At 47.2% G+C, this 25,625-nt stretch overlaps 1 protein-coding gene across 2 annotated transcripts in view; it reads right to left on the reverse strand.

The window, feature by feature from the left end:
* Positions 1–22,201, reverse strand: part of LOC133347268 (calpain-1 catalytic subunit-like) — a 43,792-nt gene extending 21,591 nt beyond the window's left edge. Inside the window, exons 1-4 of one of the 2 annotated variants that reach the window (XM_061559394.1) lie at positions 22,076–22,201; positions 21,169–21,591; positions 15,987–16,056; positions 3,216–3,334 (exon numbers count right to left, since the gene is read on the reverse strand). In XM_061559394.1, the coding sequence (XP_061415378.1) occupies positions 3,216–3,334; positions 15,987–16,056; positions 21,169–21,414 (435 nt within the window). In that variant the 5' untranslated portion in view covers positions 21,415–21,591; positions 22,076–22,201. The remainder of the gene's footprint in view (positions 1–3,215; positions 3,335–15,986; positions 16,057–21,168; positions 21,592–22,075) is intronic. The other variant, XM_061559395.1, reaches the window with a different exon arrangement.
* Between the last annotated feature and the right edge of the window lie 3,424 nt (positions 22,202–25,625).

Below are 25,625 nucleotides of genomic sequence, written 5' to 3' on the forward strand. Positions count from 1 at the left end.
CCACTGATGGTAGCCGTGGCCAGGAATGTAACTCTAGCAGCAAGTAGCACAGTGTTAAGTGCACTGTGCACCACACCGCGTACACATAAACACACACGTACAAACACCATAATAACAGAGATCCCCACATACACACACATAAGCACGCACATAAATACACTCCCAGTCCTCGAACCCATCCTGCACGTACACCCTGCACTCAAATTCAAGTCGCACTCTCCCACCACGCATGCAAGTCCCTTGTATGTATGTAGGTTACGTTGAACTTCTTTCGCACCTTACCTAGCCAAACGTCCTAGACTCCACCAGTGCAGCGGTGCTCAATGGGCCGTTCCTCCTTCTCCCTTACGGGCAGTCCTCGACTTACAAACGAACGGGTTACGTTCCGGAGACCCGTTCGTAAGTTGATTTGGCCGTATTTTGGAATTCAACATTTAATTGTACATACGGTCAGTGTTGTAAAATGTGTCATGGTTCACCAAAAAAAGGGAAGCATTGTTAAACTAATAAATGACAGGAAATATTGTACATATTAATGTAATACTGTAATAAATAACTGTAACATGAAGAAAAAAATCTGTTTTATTTTCACTTACAATGAGCCCTTGATGCTGGCTTGCTTGTTGGACGCGGTGCTGGGACTCATTGCATCTCACGGAGGATCACTCAGCCCGACAAAATAGCTCCGCGGTTTGGTTCGTAAGTACGAACGAACGTTTGCAAGTCGGCTGGTTAAAAATAATACCAACATCTTGCGGCGGTTCGTTCGTGAGTGTGGTTGCTCGCAAGTCGGACGTTCCTATCTAGGGCACTGCATGTACCGGAACTCCCTCCCTCGCCTGTTTGCCTGCATTGCCGGCTCCATCGCCGCTTTCCAGTCCAGACTCGCAACCTCCCTCTACACCTCCGCCTCGGACTGCCTGCCTCCCTGCCCAGAGGCCTTTACTCCATTCTTACTCCACTGCTGGTCTCTCCTCAACTTGTCCCACAGCTCCCTGCTCACCCTTCAGCTTTGTCCCCTCCTTCCTTCACAGCATAGCTGGGAATCCCATGGACAGTAGGCCAGTAACTTGTGTTGTGATTCCAAAGAACACAGGATGAGATGTTACTATCCTTTGTGCAAGCACTTCCAAGAGTTCATGAACAGTGAGCCTGGTGAAATTTGGGGAGCGCATCGTCAGTAGTGACCCTTTGGTTCCTAGGGTGTTTCGGCCTTTCATACTATACACCCTCCCCAAAGGCGGCCAGCGACAGGGTGATCAATCCTACGCTTGCGTCCCATTCCCAATTAGTCATAGGAGTTGCCTTGTTGTTGGTAGCCAACATCCCATGGGACTATGCATGGCAGGGGCGTCCTTACTAAACCTAGGGGGAATTTACGAGCAATTTTTCACAAATTTCGAGAAAATGCACCAATGACCCATGGCCACGTGAGGTTTCTTCGGTTAGATTGCGTAAATATAAATGTGTCGTTGAACCTGCCACCACCTGACACAGCCACAAGTCACTAGTACAGCACACTGGTGTGCTGTACTAGTGACTCTGGTGTGCTGTACTAGTAACGAATTGGCAGGTTTTGTTTAAGTGACAAACCTTACTAATTGGCTGTGTCGGGTGGTGGCGGGTTTAACAACACATTTATATTTACGTGATCTAACACAAAAAAACCTCCATTATGAATAATATTGGTTGCGAAAGCCTTACTACATATTAAACTGATAATTTTCCATTCCTGCAAGCATCTTAGTTGCGTGTGTCTACTTCGAAACTCCTTCATCAGCGCATTAGTGAGAGAATCGCAGGCGTGGGAAAAGTGAACCCTAATTATTTTTCACATTGTTATTGTTATGGATGATGCTAAGCCACGTGTGTGGGCCGCTAAAGGTATTGGAAAGTCCTATTCAGCCCTCATTAGCGGAAAGGTTCGCCAATCCTGTTAAAATGCAAATCGAGATCTTTGAAATGAAACATGAGATAAATATTTTTTCGTGCATAATGTATAAAGTATGCCGACGGTATGTGCAGTCATTTATCCAGTGAAGCCCCAGGGTTTCTTACGATCGTCTGATACATATCGCACGAAGCTACAACATCTTAATTGGGGCGGGAGCGGTGGTGGCACAGCGGTTTTGCATGCCACGCTACAAACAAGCTGACCTGATGACGGACAACCTCAGGGTGAGTCATTCGTGCCACTGCACGATCCCCCATACCCATGCATAATTCACACCGCGCAGGCGAGTACAGGTAATCACAAATCCCTAAACGAAGGTGAATGTTCCACGCATGACGTAGTAAACACCGCTGTAGCCTGGCACAAGGTCAAGATGACCCACATCAGGCCGCCTTCCCTCTGGCGAGTTCCATCTTGCACAACATGAGCAACAGATGCCCCGTGTCATCATTACCTCATGGGGCCATATTGCGATGATCTGCCGCTCAGTACAAACATCGAGATATGGAACTAGGCAGAGGTTCAGTGGCGTAGCCATCTCTTGTTCAGGCGGTGCAACGATACTGGAGGAGCCCAGTCACTGGGCAGCGATGACGGCGAGAGGCAGACAGAGGGCCCCATATTATTCCGTGAAACCTGGGCACGTGCCAACCACAGCAAACGACTGACACACGTGCTCAATTCATTTCGGCTCTGTATGTAAAAATGTATTGATTTAAACACTCGCCTGACTCGACTGATGAGAAGGCTATACTATACAAATGACAGCAATACCAGTGATGGTGAATGGAATGGAAAACAAAACTAAACATTGTCCTGGAACTGAAATTATTGGAATGAAACAACAATTGCAGAGTATGATCATTGTTTTTTTTACCCTTTTATCTGGCAACAAAACTGACACCTTTTTTACAAGGAGTCATGTTTGCATAGACCACAATACCTGCAGTCGTAATGCAAACAAAAAACATAACTCTGATATGGATGGTGCAAATGAGGTCCCAATGGTGGAATTGCAGAGTAATTGCAGACATCTTTGGAACGAAAAATGAAATGGAATATTTTTTTTCCCCACTCGGTTTGACTCTTTGGAACCTTCTAAAACGTTCTAAAATAATATGCGTACATTCCAAAAATACTGATTGTTGTCATCCCATGTGTTCGACATGAGTGTGGAATTTTTTGTTAAATAAATAAAAACACGCTATTCTCTCCGCTGGAGCCCTGAGGGGGAAGGTTGCGGCACAAACAGCGGCGTCACCTGGAAGTGGAAGATGCCGGCGTAGGCATCCTCGAAGGTTTGGCCCACGGGGACCACGCGCGCCATGAGCTTCTCGCTGAGCGTGAGCGAGGCGATGGCAGCGAGCAGCCAGCAATCGCCTGCACGGACACACACGCACACACACGCACGCGCACACCCACGCACACACACACGCACACACACGCACGCGCACACCCACGTACACGGATGCACGCACGCACACACACACAGATGCACACACAGGCATAAGGACATCACGGGGCTAAACACGCGCGCGTGTGTATACCTGCGTAACCACGCGTGCGTTCACACACACTACACACACAAGTGTAGACCAGGGTTGCCGCGATATCATATTTAACAACAGGAATGCGACAAACATGTTCACGATACGACAATTATCATATCAGTTTCCCGTAACTTTGAAATTGCATATTTCATTTTATCGTATAGTTTATGTGCTTTGCTATGTATGCTTCCAGTAGGAATAACGATTTACTTATGAGTTCTTCAACTGCAGTTCACTCACATGCCTGCCGATGGCCTTCTAATCGTTGCAACTTTACAACCCACCGTGGTTATTACATAAGCACATGCTGCCAGTAACACAACAAATATTCAATACTGTACTTACAACATGATGACCAGGCTGTAAATTGTTCCAGAAAAAAACTTTGCAAAGCTCAAATCTTATTGGTAAATTACGTCTATTTAGAACTTTAATCACTGTCTTACTCCACAAAATTTTGGCACAAAAATAATAATTTTGATCACAAGATGACAATATTTTACAAAGTTGATGGTGCAAATGATCGTGGTCTTTATATATTATCGTGATAGCTCCAAGTGTCTCCATATCGTGACAAACCTAGTACATATTCTTGGGTCTTTCGGTAAAGTTATGTAGATAGGTTCCAAGAAAATAACGAACGCTTGTGTTGCAATCGAAACTTCGTTGTTTGTTATTTTTTGTCATTTTCTTTGAACCTATCTACGTGACTTTACCGAAAGACCCAATAATATGAATTCCTGCAGTCACGAAAGCTCTAAATCAAGATTTAAACTGAGCACAAACAAGTGAATTGGCGTGTACACACCCAAGCAAGCCTGTGGTCATGTTTCTGGTGAAAGCCGAAATGTCAGCTGTTAGGAACCAGTTTGTATCTGATTAAGGGAGCGAAACGTATACAAAATGTAGACGAAATGAACATTTCACAGAACCATGTGATACATTTTACTGGTTGCCAGAAACAGAAACTTTACCGGTTTCTAGTGCAATTTAGAATTAATCATCATTATTATCAGCATTATTTGTTGATCGAAAGGTGCCCTCATCATTCACCTTATATAACATAAGAACACAAAACTAGTAAATGTATTATAAGATTGCTCAATCTCCTCTGCTGGCCCCAGAGCCCGGAATTTTCTTCCCCACCAGCTGACTCTGCTGTCGAATCGCTGCCCGTGTTGAAGTCCAGGTTCAAAACATTTTCCTTTTTCCCCGTGTATGATTGACTGCTTCTTTCTCTCTTTTGTAAATACGTTTTCTTCTTCTTTTGGCAGTTGTGCTAAGCTGCTGTGGCCCCATGTGGTGAGCGAAGGTGCCCCCACAATGCTGTTTGTTGGAAATTCCAGGCTTCTGACCCAGCGATGATGGAAGGAGAGGTGATACGTTCAAAATATGCCCACCTCGTCTGTACAGCGTCAAGAAATGTGGTCGCATTTGGACGTCATATAAATAGAAATTGTATCATCTTATGAGTTAGATTTTTTTTTTATGGGATGTGGCTCGGAGTGGGGGGGGGGGTCACAGCAGAGCTCAGAAACGTGGGCAATGACAATGAAAAACGGAACAAAATCAGGAAATCCACAAATTTGTATGGACAGATGCTTGCATGGAATTACGCTAAGGGACTGACAAAGGAAAACATGGAACAGCGAACAATCGCAAAGTAGAGACATCCTATCAACGAATACAACAAGTGACGAGGACAGGACACGGTGTCGAGAAGGGATGACTTGATCGAGACCAATGACGGAGTTCACAGCCAAATAAGGGGAACAGGTGTGAGGATAGCTACCACAGAATGGAACGGATGAGATCGGCTCGCTTGCAGCTGCTCGATGGATTGTTGCATCACAGTGCCGCGAAAGGGTGGTGGCGGCAAGGGGAGGAATTTCATCCAACAAAGAATTGATCATCGCCGACGACAAAGATAAATGATGATGATAATGCCACGGTGTTATGGGAGGGGACGGCCAAACAATGTGCGGCACCAATGTAGCAACAGGGAGGGAAGCCAATGCGGCCGTGGTGTAGCATCGTTGCGTAACAAAAGCGAGTGTTGGCACGAAAAAAAACCCCAATTCAGTTCAAATCTCACGCCAACTCCAATCCAGCGCCAGGCAACGACCACAGGAAGCAGTACGTAGAACCCCTCTTAACGACGGTAATTGATAGCATAGAAAGTTATCCTTTTTCACCCAAAATACGTACTTTATAATATCGAAACAATGAATATCAATACATTAAAATACTAAAATTTTTAAGACCTACTATTAAAAGAAACGTGGTTATAATCAATGCATTAATTAATATTTACTTGTCCTACAACAGCCCGTCGTTAACTGGGGAATGGTCGGTAAGCCGAACACATTGGGCTCTATGGAGGCACTCCACTACAATACACTACACTATACACTACAATACACTACACATTGGGCTCTATGGGGGCCCGTCGTTAGGCGATGAATCGTGAACAGGGGTGGTTGTTAAGAGGGGTCCTACCGTATATTTATAGCTCCTGAGACATTATGTAACAGGCAACTATTTTGTGGTTGTGTAATTATGCATGTAAATATTCATGCTGCCAGATTAAAACGTATTCTGTGGATTGAAACGGAAGTGATGACGACGATGATTACGAATCGCCGATTCATGAAGAGGACGGTGATGGTGCGAACGGGCGATGAACGCTGTTTGATTTCAATGTTTTTGAAGCATCAGCAGCAGCGCGTGGCCCATTCACCAATGCCACAGAATAATAACCTGACATTGCATAAGAACACGAGTCATTCTGAACAGGTTCAGAAAATGAGGCACACCCAAGGGCTACGTAATGCATTCCCCTTCTGCATTCGAACCTTATGGCGGGACCCCATAATAAAATAAAGCAATTAATTAATTTCTTTTTGGGGTCTCCGTCACACGCACATAAACGCCACAACCCACCTGGCACGGACCGTTCTGTTGTCACGTTATGTCCAAGCGCAGCAGCGAGGACGAATGCGCAGAAGAGCTGAACAAACGAATGCACTCCACGCTCGGGTATGGGCAGGATCATAAGTCTTATCCAAAGCTGCTCATACTGCCTACACGATTCAAGTCCTTTATTTGTCATAGCGGGATGCATAATACAGTGAAACTGCTCTCTTATCTTCATTATTATTTGTGACCTACCAATGTCTGCAGCTACAGGATCAATAGATGATAATCCTATTACCTGCAGATATTTAACAGATGAGATGCGTTGCACCGTTAATTCCTCCTGTTTTTTATAATAAGTCTCTTGTCCGTATGCATCTGTGCAGACAGGTTTTTTTGCGGTTAAGCCATCGTCCCCAAATACCGCTCGTATCAAATCCGATAAGAGGAGCGGCGACCCACTACTCTGTAGAGTAACATTGGTATAAACGCTTGTTACAATATGAACAGCGCATTGAAAACGCGCACTATTTTATGTACTGTTTACAAAGTGTGTTAACAAATCCACACTGAGAAACACGATGATTGACAGAGGGGTGTAAATTATTTTTTCGATAGTGTATTTAAATAGAAGTACTGCAGGTAAGTAGTTTTCCGTTTCAAAGGCATAGTTTAACAAGACAACACTTGCCACCATCCTTCAAACCCATTGGTGATGAAGAGAAAAGTTTTTGTTAACATTATAATATAATGCTTATGCGAGAGCCGGGGGCTAATGGGACCCCGGGGTCCCGCCATAAGGTTAATTTGTCTTCAGAAGAAAAAAAAATCATTATTAACGCCTGACGGGATAGCTATGGCCGAACACTTTCATCAATTTTCCCGGTTTGTCAGAGCACAACTCCCTATCAACCCAAATTTTAACTAAAGGTTCGTTCCTATTGGGTCATCTTTACGAGAGTTTTCTCACCATCCTTTCACTGCACCCCCCCCCACCCATGGGTGTTAATATGGATAAAACTGATGCAATTGTGTACTGTGACGGGCAGTAGCGCATTCACGGCCACAACATTGGTGGTGAATATCTGAACAGGTCCGGGTCCTGGGTCTCCCCTAGGTCGACTCAACCTTAAATACCTGGTGCGGTGTGTAAACATTTCCACTGGGGGGGGGGGAAGGTGGCCGGGCGTGGTGCTGGCTACCCACCCCATCATGTGCAGAGGCGGCCTTCATAGGTGCTCACAAACAGCACTTGCCCCAAAGGTCTCGTAAGTCTATACGGGGGATCTTTAGTTCGCGTCTTTGTGTGTGTGGGGCAGCGTGCGATGTGGTTGGCGGAGGGAAATTACGTTGGAGGCACAAGTAGACGCACCGAGACTCAAACGAGCATGGGAACAATGTGGAAATTCCACATTTCTACAACGGGAGGCAGTATATTCATAGGGTAACCACTATTGGAAAGCGCCTTGTCTGTGTGTGGGTTATCAAAGAAGTGGCTATACGGTAACAAACCGACAATAGTCCCCAGTCAAAGATTTTGCGAGTAGAATTTTTATTTGAAGCTTTCGTGACCGCAGGAATCCATACTCTTTGGTTCTGTCGGTAAAGTCACGTAGATCGAAAAAATAATAAAAGATCACGACGTTTCGATTGCAACACATGCGATCGTCCTCAGGCGGGAAAAAAAGAAACAACGGGAGCTAGTATATGTGAGTTTTCCGAAAGAACCAAAGAGTATATAGTTTGCAAGTATTAGGTGGGACCAATTAGCTTGACGAAGCATGATCATAAAACCGCACAACTGACAAGGTACGGCCTAAACCAACAGTGTATTGACAAAGGGTAGTAAATTACAGTCTTATACGACTGTATTAGTTTAACTATCTGGTCTGTGCCAGACGACTGTGCGTTCTTCTGAATTGCATGAATACAGTGCAGTGTTGCAGGAGGAATTCTGGTTTGGATTTATAATCGCATACTGGGCAGAATTCCTTTTCCCATTTGCGAGAGTTTAGTTTCAGCGGAAGCAGCAGGCTTGCGTGCATCGTTGGTGAAGAACAGTAGGACTGCGTGCACAAACGTAATTTTTAAAGTATATATATATACTCCGATAACAATAAAGTTCATCCCTCAATTCACTGCTGGGTGAAAAGGCCTCCCCACATTGTGTCGGTCACAGGGCGAGTTGTTTCACCATACTTCACCACGCCGGTCACCGCAGGGAGGGGGCGCAGCCCAGGATCAGATGAGATATCACTCGCCACTGATGTTAGCCAGGCCCGGAACTGCCATCCAGGTCGTTGGGTTCATAGTGTGCGGTGCACGAACCACTGCACCACCAAACCACCCACCCTTTCGTTCATTTCACCGAGTTCACTTCGTTTCAACGGACTTCGCCAAATTTCCTGCTATTATTGCATTCACGAGAGTCAGATTTAGATTGAACGTGTAGTGACATGTATTCATGCTTTTATTTTACTTCTGCTGCATTTCAAGGTTGCACTCTCCATTACGGTTCACTATAACTGGAATATTATATTATAACTTACAATGTTTGGTTTTATATACAGTCATATCGCTGAAGAACCACAGACAAGCGGGAAGGCAGTCAGGCGGTGAGCCAGTGTCAACCATTGCCCACGCTCTCTAGCCCTCCATGTAGTAAGATTTTCAGCCAACTAATAAAGGTTGTTCATACGTGGGAAGAAACCTAAGCGCCCTTAAGAAAACACACATGAGACTCGGGAAAAGATCTGGGACACTTTGTAAATTGTTGAAGATGATGATGATGAATTAAGAGGGTGTCTTGGAGTGCATCACTGTCCAGAGAGTCGGCTTCGGTTGATAGCGGGCAGATTTTCTAAAAAGGGAGTGACTGCCACCGAGTGAACACCACGGCGTGGCATCCACCGTGCGATAAAAATAGCGCGAAAGATGAGTAATTCGAGCCGTTCATTAGATTGAGCACGGAACACATCAGCTCTTAGCACGGCTCCCGACCAGCCACGATAACCCCGGACCTGTGTGAGATCGAATTTTGACGCGAAAGAATATGAACCCCAGGGTCAGAGTACCATGTCGAATTTTGACCCCTGAGTAAAACATATATATTGTTTCAATGACTCTACCATCGCGTACTAGAATATTATATCGTGCTAGGGTTATGATTAAGAGTGTTGGCCTAAAGCTTCTGATTACAAGCCTTGTTGACATTGGCTTTGTCTGTCCTGTGCTGTGATCAATCTGCAGGAAATATAACAATTTACTTTGATTTATGTTTGCAATGTTTTCTATTCCACATGTGATAGTTGTTTTTGATCGGATTTCTATTTCATTGCTGCAATTTATTGATTTAGATTTTTTATTTGGTGGCCCGGATTACTCTTCCAAACGAGGCTGCCCTGGTTCCTGGGGGTCTCACCTGGTTAAACCAAAATAAAAATGGAACATGAAACTTATATTAGCATACGAGACTAATAGGCTGACTCCCAAAATCATTACTGCGAGGGGGGAATTTTGAATGACCCCGGGGTCAGAATTTACAGTTGCATACTACCACAACAATAGTATCAGAACTGCCCTCCACTCTGCCCTGCCCCTTCCGTCTGCCATGACCGCAGACCTGCCCTGTCCTGTACATGTCCCGCAAGGTCTGCTTCAGCCTGGTCTTGGGGATTAGAGCATTGTGTTGCATCTGCAGTGGTGAAACCTGTCAGGCAGCCAGGCGTAATATTACATTCGTTTTGTTTTCAGTAGGGTTTTTTTTTGTTTGCCATCTGCGAGCGGTGTGTGAACAGTTCACGATCGTATTACAAGTGCACACACACAAAGATATATCCCCTGGGGATGGCCACACTGACAGGGCAAGTGATGTTTTTTTAGTGAGCTCCTATTAACGTTGAAATGGCACACAAGGGGGTGGGGGGGGGGGATAGCACCACGCACGGCCGCCATTCTCTCCCCATTCATGTTTTTACACTGAAGGACTCATTTATGGCCGAGTCAACATAGGGGACACCCAGGACTGATTAAGATGAGTACTTGTTACTGAAAGCATAGCCAGGAATGGAACTCTGTGGCGAGTTGTTAACTGCATCGCCTGGTATACAGGAGGTTGTGGGTTCGATCCCAACCCTGATGCCTGTATATTTGGAGTTTTCATGTTCTCCCCGTGGTTACGTGGATTTTTTTTTCGGGTCCTCCAGTTTTACCCTCTACGTTTAGAAACATGCATTTAGGGTATTTTGCTGCTAGAAATTTCCACATCATAAGCCACTTCGTAGAGCCAGTGGTCAGGTCGCTTCTGAACAAGAGCGATATGGCTCAGTGGGCCTTACCTGGTAAAATAAAAAAAATACATGTAAAGTTTAGTTCAGTTTGAACTCGGAATGCTGTGTGTCCAGTACAGTTCGCTAACCCCGCTGCACCACAAAAAAGTGCGTACGCCCGGCAGCGTTGCACCTACAGCATGCACTGCCTCACTCATCCCCCCCCCCATCCCGCCTCCCCCCAGCAGAGTGAAATCTGAACCGTGCCTGACCAGTTCCCATACACACCCCAGCATCACCAACATGCACTACTGGCAAGCGGAGTGAAGGTTGGCCAGCAACCCCCATGACCGACATGGTGTCGGGGGAAGAGGCCTTCATCCAGCAGTGGATTGAAAAAGGAATGACACATTATTTATTATCACTACGTTTAATCTGCCGTGATGGGGCACATACACGTGTATTCATTTGCAGAAGATGACAAAAATTGGTGGCCTCGTGTATCCGTAGCAGTTGAGAATGTAGGTTAAGTCTAAAATTGGTTTCGATTATCAGCAAGACATCTTGACAACAGTGCCAAATCCAACATGTGACCGTCATCTCATCCGATATGGAAGTCCCTTGCTCTCGTCTCGATACTGAATCGTCTCGATTTATGCAGAACCATCGTCTTCATCTGATAGAGAACCTTGTTCTTCACCCACACACAATCAGTCTATCCAATATACAACACTTGTCTCAATCCCAGAAATAACCCAATCTATATATATAAAATCGCGAATCTGTCTGTCTGTGGGTCGCCGGACCATACGCAGTTTCATTGGACGGCGGTTGCCCCTGGCAACGGGTAGCGACGCCTTCGCCGCTTTCATTGGACGGCGGTTGCCCCTGGCAACGGGTAGCGACGCCTTCGCCGCGGGGTGGACGCCATTTTTAATTCCCATTAAAAATAAGCGCACGCATTAACACGCGACTCTGAGGTAAATTCATCAAAGTTTCACGTCCTCTTCACTCCCCCCCCACCACAATGTGTGCAATTACTATTATAGGGTCGGTAGATTATAAAATTATAGCGATTAGACAGTATTATTGTAGGGCGGGGGGGGGAACGCCACCCGTACCCAGCCTCAGCCGGGTGGGCAATTTAGGCGAGGCCGGAGGCTCTACACGGTGCTAGGCCTCGACACCCACCACGCGACTCTGAGGTAAATTCATCAAAGTTTCACGTCCTCTAGAGAGTGGTGAGGGAGAGAGAGTGGTGAGGGAGAGTGGTGAGGGAGGGAGAGCGGTGAGGGAGGGAGAGCGGTGAGGGAGGGAGAGCGGTGAGGGGGGGCGGTGAGGGGGGGAGAGCGGTGAGGGAGGGAGAGCGGTGAGGGAGGGAGAGTGGTGAGGGAGGGAGAGTGGTGAGGGAGGGAGAGCGGTGAGGGAGGGAGAGCGGTGAGGGAGGGAGAGCGGTGAGGGAGGGAGAGCGGTGAGGGAGGGAGAGCGGTGAGTGAGGGAGAGCGGTGAGGGAGGGAGAGCGGTGAGGGAGGGAGACTGGTGAGGGAGGGACAGTGGTGAGGGAGGGAGAGTGGTGAGGGAGGGACTCAGCCTCAAAACGAGTAACTGGTGTGGCGTATTAACATCGCCACTGGGGAGACAAAGGCGGCCGGGCGTGGTGGATACAAGTCCCGGGCGAAGCCGGGTAGTACAGCTAGTTCTCCTATAAAGGACCCGCGTCTCATCCGATACAGAACCCTCATCTAATCCAATATTGAACACACATTACATCTCAAGGGTCCGAATACAATCCCATACAGCATTTTTACAGCAATTCGCCCCCCCCCCCAAACAAACACTTTATTAAATCCATATTACAAACAAATGAACACACGTGTGTGTGTGTGTGAGAGAGAGAGAGAGAATAGAGGGCGAGTTTCTGATTAATTCCTCCTCCCACTCGTGCGTTCAAAAGGCGTCCCGTAACCGGTTCACGACGAAGAGACTGTTGTTGACGGTCACGCTCCGTACCCCCAGGGCGAGTCAGCCCTATCCCCACCCACCACTCTCCACCCCCCCCCCCTGCTAGCAGCACACTACTCCCCCCCCCCCCCCCCCATTCAATTAAAAATATCTCAACTCTCACCAAACGTGAGCACGCCGAGCCACGCGCGAGTAACAGAGCTGACATCGGTGAACACAAGTTCAGGTGATCATCGTTTATAATCGATACATCGATTATCGATTATAATCGATGATCGAATTATCCCGGCACCGCGCGATTATCCGGCTGCTTCCAACAGCATCCGGCGGTCCTGAGCCGATCTGGCTAAACCGGAAAAACCGCTCCAGAAGCTGCAACCCAGTAACGGCGATCGTCACACGCGACGTTGAAGAGCCTAAGTCGTGCTGCGTACATCACCCCACGCGGAGTCTTTCGTGATTGGAGTGGTAAATACGGTCCCGTAAATACAGCAACTTTTAACAGGAAGATGTTCATTCGCGTCAATTTGTATTTTTATTTGTGTCAACTTCTGATAAATTAAAAACACCAAAAAAAACATATACCCAACACCTATAAATATGATGACATGCAAGCATGCGCAAAAATAAGCTAATTTAAATAATGATTGAGTGATTATCCGGCGTTTTTGAAAATTCTACACCACCTTCCACCTGAAGTCACAGGATAATCGATGATCGACTGTATAACACTCATTAACTTGCTGCAAACACCTTACTAAATAGAGGACTGCAGAACTTGGACTATTGTTGTTGCCAGCTAGCTCACCACCTGACTGCCTTCCAACTTAATCTGTGGTTTCTCAGCATAGTGATAACGACGGTATAGAAAACTTCAGCACGATATGTTCCTGTTGGGTTTGTAAACAAAGAAACAAATCTCCCAGAAAGATTTTACCAGACTGTTAGGGCAAGTGCTGTGAGCAAGAACCTATGAAGGCCGGCACAGCGCACGAGGGAGTTGGGTGGTTTGTAAACAGCCACAAGCGCACACAACCACACACACACAAGTAAACTCGCTCACACACAAAACACAACACTGAGAGACCCAGTCCCCATTCTATGGGCGTGTCCATGCACCTGGACATTGTTCCTTTCCATTGTTTTGTTTGGGGTCAGGTATCCAAGGTATGACTCTTTGAAAACAATAATAACAGGCTTTACCCTTTCTGGAAATAAAACAGGTGTTAAGATGTTGGGACACCAAATAGACACCCATTTAATCTTAACACCTGTTTCATTGCCAAAAAGGATGACGCCTATTCGTAAAAAATGCATCGTCTTGATACTGCCAAAAATGTCCCATAGATATGACTCTCTTCATACAAACTAAACTACACGTGCGATTCGGGGATCAGCCGTTGAACACCACCGAATTCACGCTGCCAAGTGGCCAGGAGATGGCGGTGAAGCAAGGGATTCCAGGATCCATCTGTGCAGAGCTCTGGGTTGTTATCCCCTCGTATACACCTATAGAGGCCAGCATGACATATACACATTCTCACATACAGTCACACAGGAGGGCAGTTACACACACACGGACATAGTTTCACAAATACACACACACGTGCAGTCACACGCACTCACAAAAATACACTTGCACACAAGTGCAGTCACATGCAGCAGGAAGTGGGAGGTGGGGGTGGAAGGGAGCAGAGCAGGAGAGAGACCTGGGAGGAAGAGGAAGGTGGCGTACAGTGGTTAGAAATTATGCGTCACAGCGCTGGGTTGGGGAAATACCATTAAAGGCGAAAATATTCACGGATGGAGGCTCCGTCTCTTTGCAAAAACTAAACGAAAGTCCGTCAGCCCATCAATTTTTACTGCAGCATACGTTTAGACTGACACACCGTGGACCAGTTTCAGCCTCTCTCGAGTCTGAGGTTCAAACCCGCTCCAAAAACTTGCTGGGAGACACACGTAATAAAAATATTTTTTTATCGGCTTCAACAATTTCGAATGCTGGTGGCGGGTTTTAACGATACATTTATATATTTACGCGATCTAACCCAAAAAAACATCTATTATGGATGATATTGGTCGCGAAAGCCTGCTACGTGTTAAATTGTACTCTACATGCACGTGGGTTTAGTTTCTTAATCATTGAAATAAAACACCATGTGCAAAGAAGTTCTGACTTCACTGAGTCACACCAGCAAGGAATGGCCCCATAAACAAACTCCACTGCGCTCTTCAGTTTCAAATTCTCAGCCAAGGTCCACAGAAGTGTACACAGCTCTAACATCAGGGGTTCCTTAACTGGAGGCCCACAAAAGCGCTTGCACTGATGAAAGCACCTCCAATTAGCACGGTTGGCCACGTACGGTGCGAAAGAAATTCAACATACATACAACTGGCCCGCCGACGGGTGGCTCACCAAGACACAGAACCACGAGATCGGTGAGATGAGTGGGAAACAACAGTCAGGGTTGAGAGAGCGGTACACAAGATACGGCAAGTCCTCGCTTAACGCGTATTCACACAACGCGTTTTTGCTGTAACGCGGTTCTTCCATTGGGGAAACATCTTCACACAACGCACATCGTTATAATGCAGAACGTGCCCCGTTATAGCGCGGTTTCTGAGCGGTTGATGATACAATACGGGGAATGACACAGTAATGTGGCGGCGTACCCTCGGTTACTTGCCCCGCCGTTTTACTGTGTGCGTACATCGTATCTCGACAAACTTTATTTTAAAAATGTATGCGGAAACTGTTTTGAGTTCACGCGATTTCGCTTACCGCGGCTCTTTTCAGGAACGCATCTAATACCCGCGCTAAACGAGCACTCGCTGTATACGGGTCAAGGGCCACATTTATTGATGATGTGACCCGATGGACAGACAAGGTGTGTGTCTAAAAGATAATGATTTTATGGAGAGTATATTGTGTGGCGGGGGAGGCGGCAGGGGACAGGCGGTAAAAGGTCGGCCAGATGATGTGTCTCTCTTTAATGAACGAGGGAACACACTCAAGTCGGAGACATCATGTTTACTGTAAAGAAGAGGAAGTGGAATTAGGCACGGATACATCGCCAGACGGGATGATGGCTCGTGTGTGGCTGAGACCAACGGCAGTGGCAGCCAAAGAAAATCACTCCGCCCCCTTCCCCCCACCCCTTACAGAGGATGTCCACCGCAAAGGTGGAGCGATGAAATCCGATTCCTGCAAAGGCGCTAGATGGATCGCGGCACTGCAAGATTGTAAGAGTTTACGACGGCTTGTGGGATGCCTTCATCCACCAGTGGATAGATTATGGCTGAAGATGAAAATATAGGGGGAAGGCGTGGACTTACCCAGAGCTCCCTGGCAGATATCTGTGCGTAATGCACCGCCAACCACAAACTGCGGGTTGCTGCAGATATCCTGTGCACGGGACACACGGTAGGGGTGCAACGATTCATCGGTTAATATCGAGTAGAGTGGAGTGTAAAAATGTATTATGTACAGCTTATGAGAATACATTTTTTTTTATTTTGTTACTGTATATACAACCTAAATGTACTTTACTTTCTAATAAGACAGATCAAGCGACATAATACAGGTAATGCATAACGAAACAAAAATTATAAAACTATGTTTAAATGGAAATGCAGGCAGATTCATGGCAATTGACATGGGTGGAGGGTTGGAGGGAAAATTTAAGCAACTTGCGGAGTTGTGTGGACCTGCAGTTGCTTGTCTTAACGGTTCGTGGGTAATGTCAAATTGTCAAGATGACTCGATTTTCACAAACATCAAGCCAACAACACGTTGTTCAGTTAATACAAAAAATATTTAAGTGAATAACAGGGCAATTGACATTTGGACTGGGGGGGGGGGGGTGCCTATGGCCGTCTAGTGGGGCAAAATCCATGTCTTCACTATATATGGCCCATGGCCACATGAGGCCTACCACTTAATGATAGCCCCGCAAACGATATCCAGTCAGCACAAGCATCACAGCAACATTGATTGGGTACGAAAGGGATGTCTCGTTTTTTTATTCTACTGGGAACATTGTGTTTGGAGGTTTAGTGTACTCGGCCATTTCTCTCACTGAAATGACTTCCTGCTATGAATGTGGAAATTGCGTGGCCCGCCAAAGGTAAATGAAAGTCCTATTTGACCAACAGTCATGAACAGGTAAACCCCATGAGGAAGTGTATTGCCCGCTAGTAGTAGTAAAACGTGTGCGCACATTTTGTCGCGTGCAATTCAACTCTCTAAAATGCACAATGATGAAATATTGTGGAGTTAAATATCCTGGAGAAAAAAACACGGGTAGAACGCAGTCAGTCTTAAGGCAAGAACATCGCAGAGCCACCAAGCACAAAGACCCCCCCCCCCCGTATAGCCTGAACAAACTTGTGGTAAGTGCTGTTAGCGAGTAGCACTTCTGAAGGCCAGCACGATACACGAGGGGGGTGGGTGGCCAGCACCACGCCCGACCGCCTTTGTCTCCCCAGTGGTGATGATTTTACACACTGCACCAGGTACTCATTTGAGGCTGAGTCGACCTAGGGGAGCCCGAGGACCGATTGAGAAAATATGCACTGGTGTTGGCCGTGAGCGGGGATCGAACTCGGGTCGCTGGGTTCGTAGCACTACACGCGAACCACTACTCCACTGCGTACAAAGACAAAGATCCCCCTTATAGTCTCAACAGACTGTTGGAGCAAGTATGTCAAAATGGATAAAGCCCTTTTTTATCTTATGACTGGAAAAGAGTTTCCATAAATACAACCCTTACACATGCATTATCAAACCATCAAAGTGGTGTTTTCTTGTAATAAAAACCCCGCTATTAAAAAAAAATATTACTTTTACATGCAAACAAGTAAACCACAACCAGAGTATTTACACATTACAGGGGCAATCCCACCGCACGTTATTGATTAAGCTAACCTTGATGTGGTGGTAGTGTATCTATATTTACGATAGCATTGCGAAATATACTGTATACTTATAATTGTCGGTGTTATCCGAGTCAATGTTACAAGGCAGAACCACAGCGTGATAAGGAACTCACTGCACGGGGCATTCCACGTGTGAACGAAAGAAACCCTTGTACCCATTTACAGCAGCTCTTAAAACCCATGTCATCTTTTTCGAACTGGTACCGCGTTCATATCAAAGATGCTAAGGCTACAACTAATCTGAAAGAAAAAAACTTAACCCAGTTCAGCGTGTAACGTTGCCAATATGGTTGGAACCATTTGGTTGGAACAATTGAACCAATATTGGCCGAAAGTGTCCCTGCACACTCCGTTTGTTGGCCAGAAACGGATCCAATACATGAATCCGAATAAATAATCTCTTTGTCCCGCCTCGTCGGGTGTTTGAGGGGTTAACATACCTGTCAACCCTTAATCAGTGCCCTACCTTATTCCAGATCAATTCAGACCTCATTGGTCACCCCGTGCCCCTTATACATCTCAATGTTCATCTTACAAAGTCCCATCACAAGGGAGAAATGCAACACAAATATACAATCACCACTAGTACACTCACCCACACACATGCAAACCTGTCAACTCCTTATCAGTGCCCTACCTTATTACAGATCAATTCAGACCTGATACATTTCAACGTTCATCCTACAAAGTCCCATCACAAGGGAGAAACACAACACAAATAGACAAAACTAATGTTTGCCCTATTGAAACGGCTGTACGTCGTATGGACCTGATAACTCAAATCCCCTGTACAAGAATACGGGGTAAGCCATATGGGTTGACACGGTATGAGTTTTAGGGGAATGTTGGCATAAACGAACCGCATGGCCTCACCCTAAAAAACAAACGTGGATCCCTGTATTGGCTACCAAATCCTACTTTCTGCCTTAAGTTAATGTCTCAACAAAGTGCATCCCGAGTGGTGATAAAAAAGCTTTTTAAGCGACTTCAAAAGTCGCTGACACTGCTACACAAATTAAATTATTCCCGCATTGAAAGTATATCTTTCATACACTTGTAATGCAGTTAGACGTTTTATTTGAACGTCACTTTAAGCCGCCGGGTCGCTATAATTTCGGAGGGCTAATACGAGACGGAAAAAAAATATATAAAAATAACATGCGTGTAATGGTTCACCATCCCCTTCACTAAATTTAAAGCTCCCCTCTCCACAACACGCATGATGATATCGCCTCCAACCAATGTGGCACTTGGGACACTTGGACCAGACCGCCGATTGGACGACACCACAAAAGGAAATGGGCGTGGGGTGGATTTACCAATGCCAAGAAGTCGTGTGTGTATCTGTGTGTACAGACCATCAACTGCGATTTAAAGCCAAACGGATGTTACTGCTGTTTTATCACATCTCAATACAACCGCATCTGGAGACGCTGTACGAAACGGTGGGCACGCTCATTGTATATTTATAATGTCCGCTTTAGTAATGCACAACTCTTTGTCAATCCACTGCTGGAGAAAAGATGACCCCCTGCCCTGTCCGCTCATGGAAGCTGTTTGACCATACTTCATCGAACTCTGGTGGTCGGGTTCTCATACCTGTCAACACCTTATCAGTGCCTACCTTATTATAGACAAATTCAGACCTTATTGGTCACCCCGTGCCCTTATAATTCTCAACGTTCATCCTACAAAGTCCCATCAGGAGAGAACACGCCGTATGGATCTGAAAACTCAATTTCCCTGTACAATAATACTGGGTAAAACCGTATGGGTTGACACGGTATGGGTTACTCACGCAGTGCGCTCACCGCTGTCCCACCGTTCCACCCATATTTATATTTGCTGGATTTTAAATCTTTAAAAAAACCTGACAGTCGCTCATAAGCACATTTTATTTCAACAATACAGTAATATATCGCCTGTGCATTGTGGTTGTCAGCCAAACAATTCCAACTCGTGAACAAACACTATCTAGTGATGCTGCAGCGTTGCCACTGATTATTAATTAAAGCACACAAAAAACGAATCACTGTCGTCAATAACACCGTGGCTTTAAAAAAACCCACATATACTGTATACACAATACAAAAGGCGACGTTTCAGCAAATGGCCCTTCTTCATAACACAATTCACTAACACATGCGATGTTCCATGGTCATCAGGTGATGTCACCACTCCAGGTATTGAGGTTACTAGCATTTTGCCCGTCCAAGGACGGGTGTATTGTAATAAATCTGAAACTTGCAAGCAAAAAGCAGACCGCGACGTGATATATTCATTGCATCAATGCGTGTGCAATTTGTCAGGCCGCGTTGACACAGACTTATTTCATTTGAAGATTATAATTCCTTGTTCATCACGACGTCCTTTTTACTTCGATGTCTCAACAGCGTGACGGAGACCACGTGATGACGTGAGGGTTCTGCCTTTGTAGTGAGGGCTGTGAGTTGACGCCGAGGAGGGGGGTGGAGGCGCCTCGCCCCCCCCCCCATGTGGAGTGACGTCACCAGCTAATTAATATTCATGAGGGGGGTGTCCATTTGGAAGACGTCACCTCTTCATGATTATTAATGAGGGGGCCTGTTCGATATGGAGTGAGGTAACCTGCTCATGATTATTAATGAGGGGGGGGTCCATGTGGAGTGACGTCACCTGTTCATGATTATTAATGAGGGGGGCTGGCCGACGTGGAGTGACGTCACACGCGTTACACACTGACATTATTGGGTAAATACAGTAATAAATATAGAAGATTGAGCTGCCAGATAAATCAATGCATATGTAAACATCATGGGACCTCCTTTGCCAGTACCAAAACATGATAATAGGTTTTTTCCCCTTTGTTTCTTGCAAATATCAGGTGTTAAGATCCTGAAACCAAGAAATCTGTCTCTGGTGTGGACCAATCAGTTTCAAAGACAATGCCAATATTATCAGAATGTTTTTTGTTTGCATTCTGAGCACAAGGTTAATGCAGACATGTAAAAGGTTTCAGTTTGGGGTTTCAACATCTTAACACAATTGTTTTGTTGCCAGAAAAAAGTGGAAACCCCTATGATCATATTTAAACACTTTAAACTATTGTAAACTAGGGCATTTTATTATTATTATTGTAGTCATCTTGACAATGCTGATGGGGGGGGGGGGGGGGGTTGATTACTTTCCTGCAGATGACGATGCACATTCAGTTGCTTATGACGACGGTCGTGCCAGCGAGGTTGTGATGCTGCCTACCGCTGATGATCATGATGATGCTGCTGCTGATGATTATTGCTGCAACATTATTATCAATAACAACGCTGCTCCTGCTGATGATGATGATGCCGACTATTTCCGTGGCCATGTTAGCGATGAAGACGCCTATAATGATCCCGTTGCTGCTTCAATATCACCGAATTCGGCACTGACGGCGCTGATACGAATGACCCTGAAACTATTGATAGCATCCGCTGCTTGCCGCATCATTTACCGCCAACGCTGCCACCGACCACGCATGTTGCATTTGCCAACAACAAACCATTACGCCGGCCACAACAATGCCAACATTCTCACACAGAGAGAGGGCCCATAATCTCACCGGCGGTCTGCACCACTGCAGCCCTCTGGTCTTGGACGAGCCTGGCCCCAGCTCCTTGAAGCCCAGCGTGGGCGCAGCGGCGGGGAAGCGGTCGTCTTCGAAGAGGGCTCCACTCTCGAGGCATCGCTGTCGAATTCGCTCGAAGTCCTGGCCCATGTGCTGGCTCGCCCTGTCGCAGGTGGCCCCCACGCCGTCAGCCTTCAGCAGCTCGCGTTGGAGACGCGCCGTGATGCCGAGTTGCGGCATCGTGATGGTGGTGGTGGCCCTTCGCCTGCCCGCTCCTGCTTAGCTTGTGGGAGGAGGAGGATGAGTAGCAGTAGCTGCAGCAGCAGCAGCTGTGGCGACGGGCAGGCAGTGTGATCTCGACGATAGCCTCCCACCCAGCCAGCGAGCCTCACCACCACCACCTACAACAACGCAGCGCTGTGGACCAAAGGCAGGCAGGCAGGCAGTGAGGTTAAGGTGGGGTGTGGGTTAACGTCCTAGCCTGGACCGAATGTTGCCGTGAAAGAGGGTTGATGTGTGTGTGTGCAATGCGTGGTAGACGTGAGCGTGTGTGAGTGTTGTAGAGTTAAAAAAACACTGGGCAGAGAAGGGACGTCGTGTTGGAGGGGTGGGTGGGTGGGTGTGGTAATGGTGGAGGAGGAGGGGTGGGTGGGTGACAGGCGTGACTGTGCGTGAGAGTCTTGGGGTGGACTCGATATGTATGTATATCCCTGTGCGTGTATATCCCTGTGCGTGTATATCCGTGTGTATGTTTCTATGCGTGTAAATCTCTATGCATGTGTTTGTGTAAGTATTGTACAGTATATACAGTACGTGTATATATCTTTGCGCGTACGCGTCTGTGTGTATCTTTGAACATGTGTATCTGCGCGTGTGTATGTATCAGTGGGTGTGTATATACCTGTACGTATATCTCTGTCCGTGTGTGTAGGTCGGTATGTGTACGATATGTGTCCTTGTGTGTGTGTGCGTCTGCTGCGTGAGTTAGCACCACACCCAAATCTCACCCTGCTCCGCTCCGGGCGAGTGACTCATGCGGGCTGCAGGCTCCTCCCACAGGGGGAGGGGCGGGGGGAGGGGTGGGGAGAGGGTGGGGAGAGGGGGGAGGGTGGGGAGGGGAGGGTGGGAGGGTGGGGAGAGGGGTGGGAGGGGTGGGAGGGATGGGGAGACGGGGGGAGGGGTGGGGAGAGGGGTGGGAGGGTGGGGAGACGGGGGGAGGGGTGGGGAGAGGGGTGGGAGGGTGGGGAGACGGGGGGAGGGGTGGGGAGAGGGGTGGGAGGGGTGGGAGGGATGGGGAGACGGGAGGAGGGGTGGGAGGGGTAGGAGGGGTGGGGGGACGGGGGGAGGGGTGGGGAGGGGTGGGGAGGGGTGGGAGGGGTGGGGAGGGGTGGGAGGGGTGGGGAGGGATGGGGGAGACGGGTAGAGGGATGGAGAGACGGGGGGGAGGGATGGGGAGAGCGGTGGGAGGGATGGGAAGACGGGAGGAGAGGTGGGAGGGGTGGGGGGAGGGGTGGGAGGGGTGGGAGGGGTGGGGAGGGATGGGGAGAGGGGTGGGGAGACGGGGGGAGACGGGGGGAGGGATGGGGAGAGGGGTGGGAGGGATGGGGAGAGGGGGGGGGTATGGGGAGACGGGAGGAGGGATTTAGAGACGGGGGGGAGGGATGGGGAGAGGGGTGGGAGGGGTGGGGAGAGGGGGAGAGGGGTGGGAGGGATGGGGAGAGGGGGAGAGGGTGGGAGGGGTGGGGAGACGGGGGAAGGGGTGGGGAGAGGGGTGGGAGGGGTGGGAGGGATGGGGAGAGCGAGCGAGTATGCGAGAGATGGGAAGGAGTGTGAGAGGCAGAGAGAGAGAGCGCAATTGGAGAGATCGAATAAGGGCCGTCCATAAATGACGTCACGCGATTTTGGACGATTTTTGACCCCCCCCTCGTCACACTGCGTCACAAAAAATCAGACCCCCCCCTAAAATATGACGTCACAAAGCTCTGCCCCCCTCCAAACCATATTTCCATTTTGAAAATAAAACATGCTTCAAATCGCTTTAAACTATTGTCATTGTAGTGCGTATTTAATGTGGCGCTGCACTCTGATGTTGTAGGAGAATTTTTTTTTATTAAAAAGTCTATTTAATCAAGTAGAACGTGTTGTCTATATTTATTTAAAGTTGCGCATTTTGATGTGACGTCACATTTCTCAACCCCCCCACCTCGTCACACATCGTCACAAATGTCTGACCCCCCCCCCCCCCTAGGTGCGTGACGTCATTTATAGACGGCCCCTAAGGGAGAGATGGTGAGTAGCGAGAAGCAGCAAGAGATGATGGAGACGGTCGAGTCGGACGAGGCAGAGAGAGATGGAGAGGGAGAGCGACTAAAAGAGAGAGAGAGATACAAATACGGCGTGGGTGAACGAGTACGGGAAGGATTAAGGGGGGGCGCTATAGCCAAGGCGGAGAGATAGAGGGCCGGGGGGGGGGCTCGTGAGATGGAGTGGAACTAGGAATCTCATTATGCACCACCACCCCCACTCCCAGCCATTCCATGATTCGTCTCGTCACCATTCAGTTTTAAATTTTATCAAACATTCGACCCGATTTGTTTCTACTGCCTCGCGTGCATTTTTCTGCCATGCGTTTCCCTGTATTAGGTTTCCATTCCCCCCCCCCCCTCCTCGATTACTCCCAGTGCATTATTTATATTAAATTCGCAGCGCGTCGATTAACTTTGCTCGAGAGGGGAAAACACCCCCACAGAGGATGAGGGAGAACGAGGCTGGGGGCGACATTGGGTGTCTTGCAATGCATTGGAAGGATGGATGGGACTGCACCAGCAAAAGCCACACCACGAAATTACAAAGACCCACCCGTAACGACTTTTACGCAACGCAGCAGGTTTACTCATTTGAGGTTCACGTAATCGTCACCGGCGTTGGCCGTGAGCCGGAATCGAACTCGGGCGCGCCGGGTTCGTGTAGCGACAGCGCAGCGTAGCGCGCTCCCCCACCAACAAAAATCCACCACATCACAAACAACAACCACCACCACCACCACCACTAAATCACAACCATCCGGATCTTCCATCCTCAGAGCTTAAGCCCTGCCTCACTCACTGTACTGGCGTCAACAGAGGATTTGCCCTCCACGTGGTTGCGTCGTCAGATTGGAGTTGGGTTGCAGCGACGTGGCGATGCTGCGATATATATCGTATTACGGGTTATATCGATATATTCGCAGTACGATATCTGACGATATAAGGGGGCAGGATCGTATCGTGCTACGTTTTGCAAAAAAATGTAAGATCGTACCTATGGTTGCTCATCTTGTTCCCTGAAGTTATATTATCTGACGACATATCCATGTCTTTAATAATTAAAGTTCACAATAATATAGGTTCTTCGCAAAAGTTTTCTGGATAAATTGACGGCATCATGATGGTTACATGACGCGATAATGCACTGCCAAATTTCGATTTAAAGCTTTCGTGACTGCAGGGATTCATCTTCTTGGTTCTTTCGGTAAAGTCACGTAGAAGGGAAGTACTGAATTCATTCAGACGCTGTCTCCCTGACAGACCTGGTCTTCACCTGAGGACGGCTGCTTGCGTTGTGGCCGAAACGTCGTGAGAATTATTTTATTATGTTTTATTTTTATTATTGTATTACTTCCCTTCTACGTGACTTTACCGAAAGAACCAAGAAAATGCACTTACATTTTACTAAGGGAAAGAACCAAGAAAATGCACTGACAGTTTACTGCGACAAAAATATCCGTAGGCTGACGGAGATATACTCCTTATCATCATTTCTCTTCATACTTTTAAATGTTGATAGTTTTTTTTTTTACTATTCCCAACTTCCTTGTAGTGGCTTCGGTAATCGAGTACAGTGCTGATGTGGTCTAAATTTTTATTTTATTTTAAATAAAACTCAAAGAGCATCGCCATTGAGTTGCAATACTCTTTTTCAAGAGGAGGATCCTCCTGCTATACTGGTGGCGGTGGGGGGGGGTTTGGTTAATGTAATGAATTAATTGATTTTGCTCTGAGTGGGAGTAAAACTAAAGTACCTGCAGGAGTCACACGTAGCACTTCCATGTCCTGGGCAGCCTCGCAGCTATTGTCCTGATGTCTTATGTGATGATGTGGAGGATGATCATTATTTTGTAAACAAATATTGTGAGAGGGAAAGGCACAAGGCAGGGCTTCATACTGGCCGTGGCTCTATCGCCGCACGATTTGCGCGTGGCTTCGTTTTTTTGTAACTGTGTGGAGTAGCTGTAACCAAATGTGATGATTAGGACGCAAATACAAATCCCCACTTTCAGAGACATAAATCCAGAGCGACAAAGACACGGAGAGACGCACGTGTAGAACCCGAGAGACGTGGGGACAAGTACGAAGTGACATCATTTTGAGGGCACCAAAATAGAAATATTGAAGCACTCGAGCCATAGATGT

Source organism: Lethenteron reissneri, chromosome 25 (assembly GCF_015708825.2).
Source record: "Lethenteron reissneri isolate LAM-NWPU_2019-01 chromosome 25, ASM1570882v1, whole genome shotgun sequence".
Classification (NCBI taxonomy): domain Eukaryota; kingdom Metazoa; phylum Chordata; class Hyperoartia; order Petromyzontiformes; family Petromyzontidae; genus Lethenteron; species Lethenteron reissneri.